The sequence below is a fragment of the Hydra vulgaris genome, chromosome 01 (assembly GCF_038396675.1).
Source record: "Hydra vulgaris chromosome 01, alternate assembly HydraT2T_AEP".
Lineage (NCBI taxonomy): Eukaryota > Metazoa > Cnidaria > Hydrozoa > Anthoathecata > Hydridae > Hydra > Hydra vulgaris.
Window position 1 is genome coordinate 22,267,372 of NC_088920.1, and position 9,178 is coordinate 22,276,549.

The 9,178-nt window shown below is 29.5% G+C and overlaps 1 protein-coding gene across 1 annotated transcript; it reads left to right on the plus strand.

The window, feature by feature from the left end:
* Positions 1-1,462: 1,462 nt before the first annotated feature.
* Positions 1,463-2,065, plus strand: LOC136074229 (uncharacterized). The gene has a single exon (XM_065786535.1). The coding sequence runs from the start codon at positions 1,463-1,465 to the stop codon at positions 2,063-2,065; it is 603 nt and encodes a 200-aa protein (XP_065642607.1).
* The last annotated feature ends 7,113 nt before the right edge of the window (positions 2,066-9,178 follow it).

The following is a 9,178-nucleotide window of genomic DNA, read 5'->3' on the forward strand; positions in this document are numbered from 1 at the left end:
TACTGAGAAAAATTAGAGTGCCTAATGTCTATGAAATAAATATTCCTAATATACATATTTTTATGTTTAAGTTTAAAAATGGTATGCTACCAAGCATTTTCCAAACATACCTTTTTTTCCTTAAACCACAAATACGAAACTAAAGACTAAATAAATAATTTGTTTATACCAAAAACATTATTTAAAACAAGCTGATTTTTCGACATCTTGCGGAGGGCCGCGGTTATGGAGGGCCGCGGATATGGAACTTGCTTTTAACAAGTAATATAAAAACTTTAACTTCAACTCAACATTTTAAACGTGCAACAAAACAACACATATTTGATTTTGATACAAAGCAATTACTATCCCTTTGTTAAAAATTTTTGATAATTTTAATTATTTAACGTCTTATAAATTGACATAACATCTTAATTATATTGTATGGTACTTAAAACATGTTTGATATTATTCTATTTTACAATAATAACGTAATTTTTAAATGCAATATTTATTATATCTTACGCAATTTGTTGATGGAATATAAAACAGATTTGTTTTGTTTTGTATGTATATATGAACGGACATTTATTTGTGTGTAAGTGTGTGTGTGTGTGTGTGTGTGTGTGTGTGTGTGTGTGTGTGTGTGTGTGTGCGTGCGTGTGTAATAAAATTAAAAGTAGAATAAAATAGAGAAACAAAATAATATTTTAGTTTATTTTTTCCTTTTTCATTTTTATCGGCTGAATTTTTTAGTTATATTAACGTGGCTGAATGATAAGATCATGTCTTCTGCCAGCTCCGGTCGAAGCATTAATATTATATTTTTATGTTCTAAAAACATTGTAAAAGCTTATTTTTTAATGACGAAAAAAAAAAGTATATATATATGTATATATATATATATATATATATATATATATATATATATATATATATATATATATATATATATATATATATATATATATATATATATATATATATATATATATATATATATATATATATATATATATATAACGGGTGATGCGGAAGTTATCGGACAAATCCTAATTTCATTATTTGAGCATAATAATTAGTTTTTGTGGTTTTATGCGTAGGCATAAACGTTCTATAAAATATAAACTTTGTTATTTGAAACACAATTATTTAAAATGAGGTTAAATGCAGCTGAACGAGAATATTTTCGAAAGCGACTAAAAATGTTTTTTGTAAATAAACCTAATATAAAAAAAAAAAAATCGTAAATCCTTTTGAAAAGAAAGGGTTTGCTCAAAGTACAATATATGATAACCTAAAAAGACTTGAAACTGCTCAATCGTTTTCTGATAGAAAGCACCCTGGTCGTCCGACATCCTGGACTAGAGAAAAGAAAGCCGAATTAACGAGACTTGTCAACAATCGAAAAGGGGTCAGTCAGAGAAAAATAGGTATTAAATTTGGTGTAAATTAATCGACAATTGGTCGTCAGTTAAAAAAAATGAATATTAAATATAGAAAACGTGAAAAGACTCCAAAATACACTATAGAACAACAAATAAAGGCAAAGAAAAGAAGCAGGAAACTAGTTAACCAACTCTATAACACAAAATCGCTTCTAGTCATAGATGACAAAAAATACTTTTGTTTTGCAGAGGACAACATGCCTGGAAATTCTGGATACTACAAAAACAACAAAAAGACATGCCCAGAAAGTGTTCGTTTTATAGGAAAAGAGAAATTTCCAAAACAATTATTATTGTGGATAGCCATATCTGACCGTGGTATGTCCGAGCCATTGTTTCGCACTTCCAAGGCTGTAGCGATCAATTCATCAATCTATATTAATGAATGTTTAGAAAAACGACTTCTTCCATTTATTCACAAGTATCATGGAGACTTTAACTATTTATTTTGGCCAGGTTTAGCAAGTTCTCATTATTCTAAAGATTCTCTAATTTGGATGGACCAATACGTCTATTACGTTGATAAAGAATCCAATCCCCCAAATGTGCCTCAAGCACGACCAATTGAAAATATTTGGGGACATTTGGCACAGAAGGTTTACGAGGGAGATTGGCAAGCTTCAAAGAGCAAGTTTTGATTGATCGCATTAAATTAAAACTACAAGAAATTGATTTAAACTTTTTACAGTCGCATATGAAAGGCGTCAGGGCAAAATTGAGATCAATTACAGACGGTGGTGGTTTTTCATATAAAAAATAATATATTTTTATTTAAAGATAAATGCTTTATTTAAAAAATATATAATAGTAGTTTGTTTTTTTATTTATAAATAAGTTGTTGACGTTTTTATTTTTATCACCCGTTATATTATACATATAACAAAAATAATTACTAAAATCAACCTAATGAAATTCAACTTGTTCGTACCCTCTCTTATCACCGACTTACGGATATGTCGCTGGAAGCTCCATCCGTAATTGAGCAGACAATGGTAAAGCTAATGTTTTACCTAAATTCGGCCACTCTTTCTGATGGAAATGATCCAGAAATTTGATTCAAGCCCATATTCCAGTACGTGTTTTTTTGATGAATATTAATATTTATTTACTTCCGACTTTTCAAAGAAGTGTACTCATCCTGTGTAATTAAAAAGCGTTTTCCAATGGTCACGCCGGCCACAAACTTTTAACTGACTGAATTGCTTGCTTGTGATTTTTTGGAAAATCATAATCTTTTTCATACATAGCAGATCGAATGAAAGTGCTGTTAACAATGGCGTAAAAACTAAATCTATTCAGTGCTGCAAGTCTTGAAATCAGTTCTTCAATTGTGTGCTTTAGGAAAAAAATGAAATCTTAGGCTTCTTTGATTCTGTTGCAGCTTTTGTTGTCAACTTTACCTATGTTTCTTTTTTGATTCCATGTTTTTTTTTTAGGTGATACCACATTCCAGTTGTAGAACTTGATTATTTACTGGTATTTCCACATATTTTGCAAGTCACTGTTTTTCCCTTGTTTAAGGTGTAGTGTTTGCGAACGCCTGACATTTTGACCGAAAGCAAATCAAATTGATTCATTAATGCAACAATTAATATATCTCAAGAAAGTTGTCTTTCTTGTGAAGAATGTCTTAAGAAGAATGTCTTTCTTAAAATGTTCATATAAAACTTAACCAACAGAACTAGTTTTCAAACAAAACCAACAGCATCGGAAAGTGAATAATAAAGTTTTAATTTATTGATTACGCTATTTCAAATATATTAAAGCATTTTTGAGCATAATAACTCTGATTACCATCTTTGTTTTTTAGATATTTTTATAGAGTTTTATTTGTTATAGTTTTTTAGATATTTTTATAGAGTTTTATTTGTTATAGTTTTTTAGATATTTTTATACAAATAAACGAGGTGGAAGAGTTCTGATTTCGTACAAGAAAACAGTATACAAGGCCGGCGCAAAGGGTGTGCGTGTGGGGGAAGGGGGGGGGGAGAGAAAGTAACACCCCCTATCAATAATTTTTTTGTTCATTTAGTCGGCAAATTTGACCCTTTTTGTCCAGTAAGTCGGTAAATGTAGACCCTTTAGACAAGTTAGTCGGTAAATTAACACAGTCAGTCGGCAAAAGTCGTTAATGCAGTATGCAAATTTTAAAAAACGATGACGTTTTTTTTTTTTATGGTTGGCAAAAGTTCTAATGGCACTCCCTCCCCCAAACGTGACAACTACTCGCGCCGGCTTTGACAGTATACGTAACATTAGGAATGATATGTGGGTTTATGACTGTGATAAAAAAATCATTTTAAGCAATAAAGAAATTAATACTCTATTAGGTGCGGCTGAAAATCATAACTTCTTTTTACAGCAAAATATTATTCACAAAGGTAGGAAAGAAATGAAACTTACTTTCATTAGTGGGGATTTCTAACAAATTAATTAATTTAAAGCATAGTATAGTAAAAATCATTTACCGAAATTTACCCACATAATTTTACGAGTAAAATTTTATCAGTTAAACAATTTTACCGATTTACCGGTAACTTTTCGCTAAAAGCTCAACCCTACTTGATAGGTAGTAATACAAATTTGATTAAAGTTTGTTTGACAAGAAGGTTCATTTAGAAAGTTATTATTTTTTAAAATATATTTACTGGTTGAAAAGTAAAAAGATCATTGAAGATGGTAAGGGATTTATCCACATATATACAAAACATAAAATATTAAACACATTTAACTTTCATATATTTAAGACTCTCATTTCAATAATGCTTCAAATGAAAGTCGCGGTTTACAAAATTGATTATACGGATTGCGGGATTCTGACAAAGATAAAGACGTTGCAACTTGTTGCAACGTCTTTATCTCTGTCATTAATGTTGGATTAAGACTATCTTATTGAGATAGGTTCGTGATTTATATGAGACCGTCAGCTTCAAAACCCGGCCCTTTGCACTAAAGCAAATTTTACAGGAAATACCTTTTTTTTGTTCAAATAAAAAATTTAAAAAAAAACTTATACACCTCATGTTTAGTCACTAATGAATAGTTTTCTATGTGAATATCAGTAATTTTGATTATCACTAAATAGAAATATTTAATTAAAGGGCGTTTTTTTTAAAAAGAGCCGGTTTTGATCCAGCCACTGCACATTTTAACAAAATTGTAATTGTTTTGTGATTAATTTTGTTGGAACCCATGATTATTTAAAGTCCACCGCAATTTCACACGCTTTTTAGTATATTTACGCCATCTATGGACAGTTTTAGAAAACTCTGCCCACCCCCCACCCCCACCTTCTTTTTTTAACAGGATAGCCAACTAATGATTTCAAAAAGGTAAATATATTTTGAAATAATTTTTGCCATGCATTAAATTTCTTTTAAAATGCAATAACGTAACTAATTATTAGTGGTCATAAAAATTGAAGAAATGCCTCCATCACATGTCATATAAGTTTGAGCTACCTGGGTTTTATAGAAGAAGAAACAAAGTACTGAAAAAAATTTTAATGAGAAATTTATTATGGTTCTCGCAATATGATGTTTTATTATAAAGTTTAAATATAATATATGGGACATTCAGCGGGCAGGTGTTATTAAATAAATTTATGGTGTGCATAAAATTTCTGCTTGACATGTCACGGCCACAAATACATGAGTGAACAACATTTAAAAGATTAAATTTACTTACATAATAATTAGCAAGACAAAAATTATATAGCTTTCTTTTTTTTATATGCACCTAAAAAACACATGAAAAAGTCAATGTCATAATAAAAAATTCTTTACAATATAATAGTTTCAAATTCACAAAATTTAAATTACTAAATTCTAACATCAACATCATCAAAATCAGATGATCCATCTTCACCACAGAACAGCTCATTATTATCTTCTGATTCACTGTCCTGATCAGAGTCAATGCCATCTATTTCCTCATTAGGTATGATTTTATTGTAAAACTCAAGATTTTGATCTTGTCTTCAATCAACATCATAATGAGAGTTCAATAACATTTCTACATCCTTTATTTTCTTTGGGTTAATTTTAATTTGTAAATGATTGGTAAATTAATTGAATTAAAATTTTTACCTTTCTTGGTCAATGACTTAAAAGCATTAACTTCTACTGTATAAAAAGGTTCACCTCTCACCTCAATAAATCTTGGCCTTTTTAACACAATGATTCTTTTACATCTAGCTATTTTGAAATGCCAAGAAACATTATTTCTTAGAATTATTTTCAAATAACTTTTCCAATCAAAAATTTCATAATCTTCTCCTAAGTGGAAAACTGCAGAATGTTTTTCAATGACCTCCACATACTCTTTGGAGTTAACAATGATCTCCTTCTTATTGATGACCTTTTCAATGGTGCCAAACACCCTCTCTGGTGGGATAAAGGAGTGACCTGTCACTGGGATATCTGAGAAAGAAGTTCCACTGTTGAAGTTGAAAAGTTCCCACTGTTGACCTGTAACTGGGAAACCTGGGAAAGTAGTTCCACTGTTTGAATATGATAAGGAGCTTTATTGTGGAGCCAATAACTGATCATACCAATCATTACTGTATTCTTATTTTGCCCAGGGTATCCACCACAGCACAATCTGACTCTTTTTATGTTGCTAGATATGCTTAAATTATTCAGAAAAAATAAAGAGCAGATGAAATTTCATTTGATCTCTTAGATTGCTCCCCCTCTATCCAATAGTGAGAATTAATAATTTCTTTGTTAAGTGTATTATGAGAGCTCCCTTTTACAATTGTAAAATTATAAAAACTGAGCTGCCTCCAATAATATGCAGCTTGATCTGATAGTTTAGGTAAGGCTTGGTTCTTCTCACAATCAAATGAGAGGGTAACAAGGTCACCACTTTTTTCCCTCAGCTTGTCAAAATAAGCATCAGCTCTTTGGCAATGGATGTTTAATTTTAAAATTATTTTTTCTCTGGCTTGGAGATCTTTTGTATTTTTGATTATAGTTTTAAGGTCCCAAAACCTAGATTATACTCTGTATTGAATATATTAGTAAATACATCCTCCACATTGCAGCAATTGAGAGTTCAGCTGGTAAGTACTGCCTACATTTTGAGTGTGATCTACAAAAGTGATTTTCACTAACTTAAAATGATTCTATGAACTTATTTACTTTCTCTTTTTCTCAACAAATTTCTCTGCTTTCCTGTTTCCACCTCTCCTTTCTTTGGCTGAAGTACCAGATTTGTGATATCTACTGATAACTTCAAGCAGTCTATGTTTTTTTATGCCTAATATTCCTAAAAATGTTCTCCTACAAACTGGTATTCTTATAGAGGAAGAGGCAGCCTTTTTTTTCTATTACTTACATGACAAATCACGAAGAATTTACAATTTCCAGAGAATAAAAGCATTAAAAACGAAAAAATTTTCAATATCAGCTGTTGTGATCACGTGGTATGATGTGTTTTCCTATTGGCTGAAATAATAAACTGGTTTTAAAGCAGCTGCCCAAACAAAAAGAGCCGGTTTTGCTCCATTTGCTGAATTTTACATAGTAAAAACTATAAGATTGAACCGGTTTTGCACCATTTTTTTATTTTTCAATATAGTGTGAGCCATTACGAGACAATTAGCGCGCTTCATACAAAATCGAAAAAAATGTCAAAGGGCCGGTTTTGAAACTGACGGTCTCATATATAATCCCCATGTTTTTAGAAATTTTTGTGCTTATATAACCAATATGGTAATTCCAAATAATGTTTTCATTAAGATAAACACATAAAAATTTGTAACAAAATCTTTTTATTTCCTTTTGATTGAAAAAGATTTGAGGTAACGTTGATATGAGAAATCGCTTTTTTGTAATTAAATGGAATAAAACCCATTTTGTTTTATTAGTATTCAAAGTTAACTTATTACACTTGAACTAATTAGATACATGTATGAGTTCTTCGTTTACTGTTTTAAAGAGTTCAGCAGCCTCATAGTTAGAAAGGAATAAGTTTGTATCATCTGCATACATAATGCTCGTTAGTTTTGAAACTTTATTTAAGTTATTTATATAAATTAAAAAAAGGAGAGCTTTAAGAGTTAAACCTAATTATACAAATTGTTTTCGGTTAGATAGACAACTTTTAAACCATTTTAAAATTTTATTTTTTATTCCATAGTGTTAAAGTTTATAAAATCAAAACGTGTCGATCGGCTGTATCAAAAGCTTTTGAAAGATCAATAAAAGTTCCTAGTTTATATTTTGCTTTTTCAAATGGTTAGGAAATTTCACGTACAAATTGGATAATTGTATGTTCAGTTAAGTTACCTTATTAAGTTATTCCTTGAAACCAAATTGATTCATTTAAAGTAGATTATTATTATAAAAATGTTTGTATATTCTGTTGAACATAATTTTTCTAGATTTTTCGAAAATGTGGAGAGAATAGAGATAAGGCAATAGTTACTGATTTCAGATTTCTTTGAAAAATTCTTCAAAAATCAGAATAAATTTAGCAATGTTTAATTGTTCTGGGAATACTCGTTGATGGATAGAAGCTTAAAAGATTTTAAAAAGAACAACTTAAGATTGTTCAACTTCTTTGCCGTGATATGGTGACGTTTTTAATGATTTAATAGAAGTACAAACTTTAATAAAGATTTTTTCGATTAAAAGATTTAATAAAAGCTAATGAGCACGTAGACAACAAAAATATATTGCTTTATGAAGTTAAAAATATAAGAGCCATTGTTTATAAGAATCAAGCACTCAGTGAAAGTGGCCCCCTGCAAATTACTTGAATTTTTTATACCCTGTGCAGAATTTAAAGAAAACCTGTTTGGGAAAAAAATTGTTCGATGTTTCATCCGCTCGGAACCCGGATTTAAAATCTTTAGAAAATAAGTTTTTGCTTTTTTTGAGTTCTTTTTTTAGCAAGGGAAGAAGTTGCACAAAACGTTTTTAGTTAATATCAGACGAAACCCGTGAGCTCTCTCTAAAAATATGAAAAAGTGTTAAAAGTGTGTGGTTTTCTAATTATCATAGTTTAAAAGTACAAAAACATTTAGTTTTGTAAATTTTTATCGAAAGTTATTATTAACGGCAAAGAGTTGCAAACATTTATTTGCAGGATTTGAAAGTAGAGTAGGTAAAGTAGTATGTGTCTAAAAATATTAAGAAAGTTATGTGATGTCTAAAACGTATCCATATGTCAAGGCTCGAAATTGGAAAAAAAACGTTACAGTATTTTTACAAGTTGACACAGAATGAGAGCGGTGCTACGTTTTGTAAAAAATTAATCCTGTTAAAAAGTCTATTCCAACCTAACCAACAATACCAAAAGATGATTCTAATATAACTAAAAAAACTCACTATAAATATTAAGTTACAATGGAAAGTAAAAAATGTTCAAATTGAATAAAAATGATTATTAAATTCATTCTCTAAAAAAGTAGAATGCTTTAATAAAAAACTTTTATTATTAAAAGTAAATAAAATTAAAGTTAAAATAAAATTAAATTGAAGTTCTTTTTATAAAATAATAGAATAAAAGCGGGTCAAACCGCGCATCTTATCATTACCGCGCACCCTATTACTCGGCACCATGATCGAAATTATCAAATAAAAACTCAAAAGATATGGCTTTGTAAAAAAAAAAAAAAGATTTAAACACAGAACTATATCCTCTATTCGAATTGATAAAATTATATGCCAATTCAACTGCATTTTTTTCTTTTTTTATACAACTTAAACGGGGAGTCAAAATTATATATATATATATATATA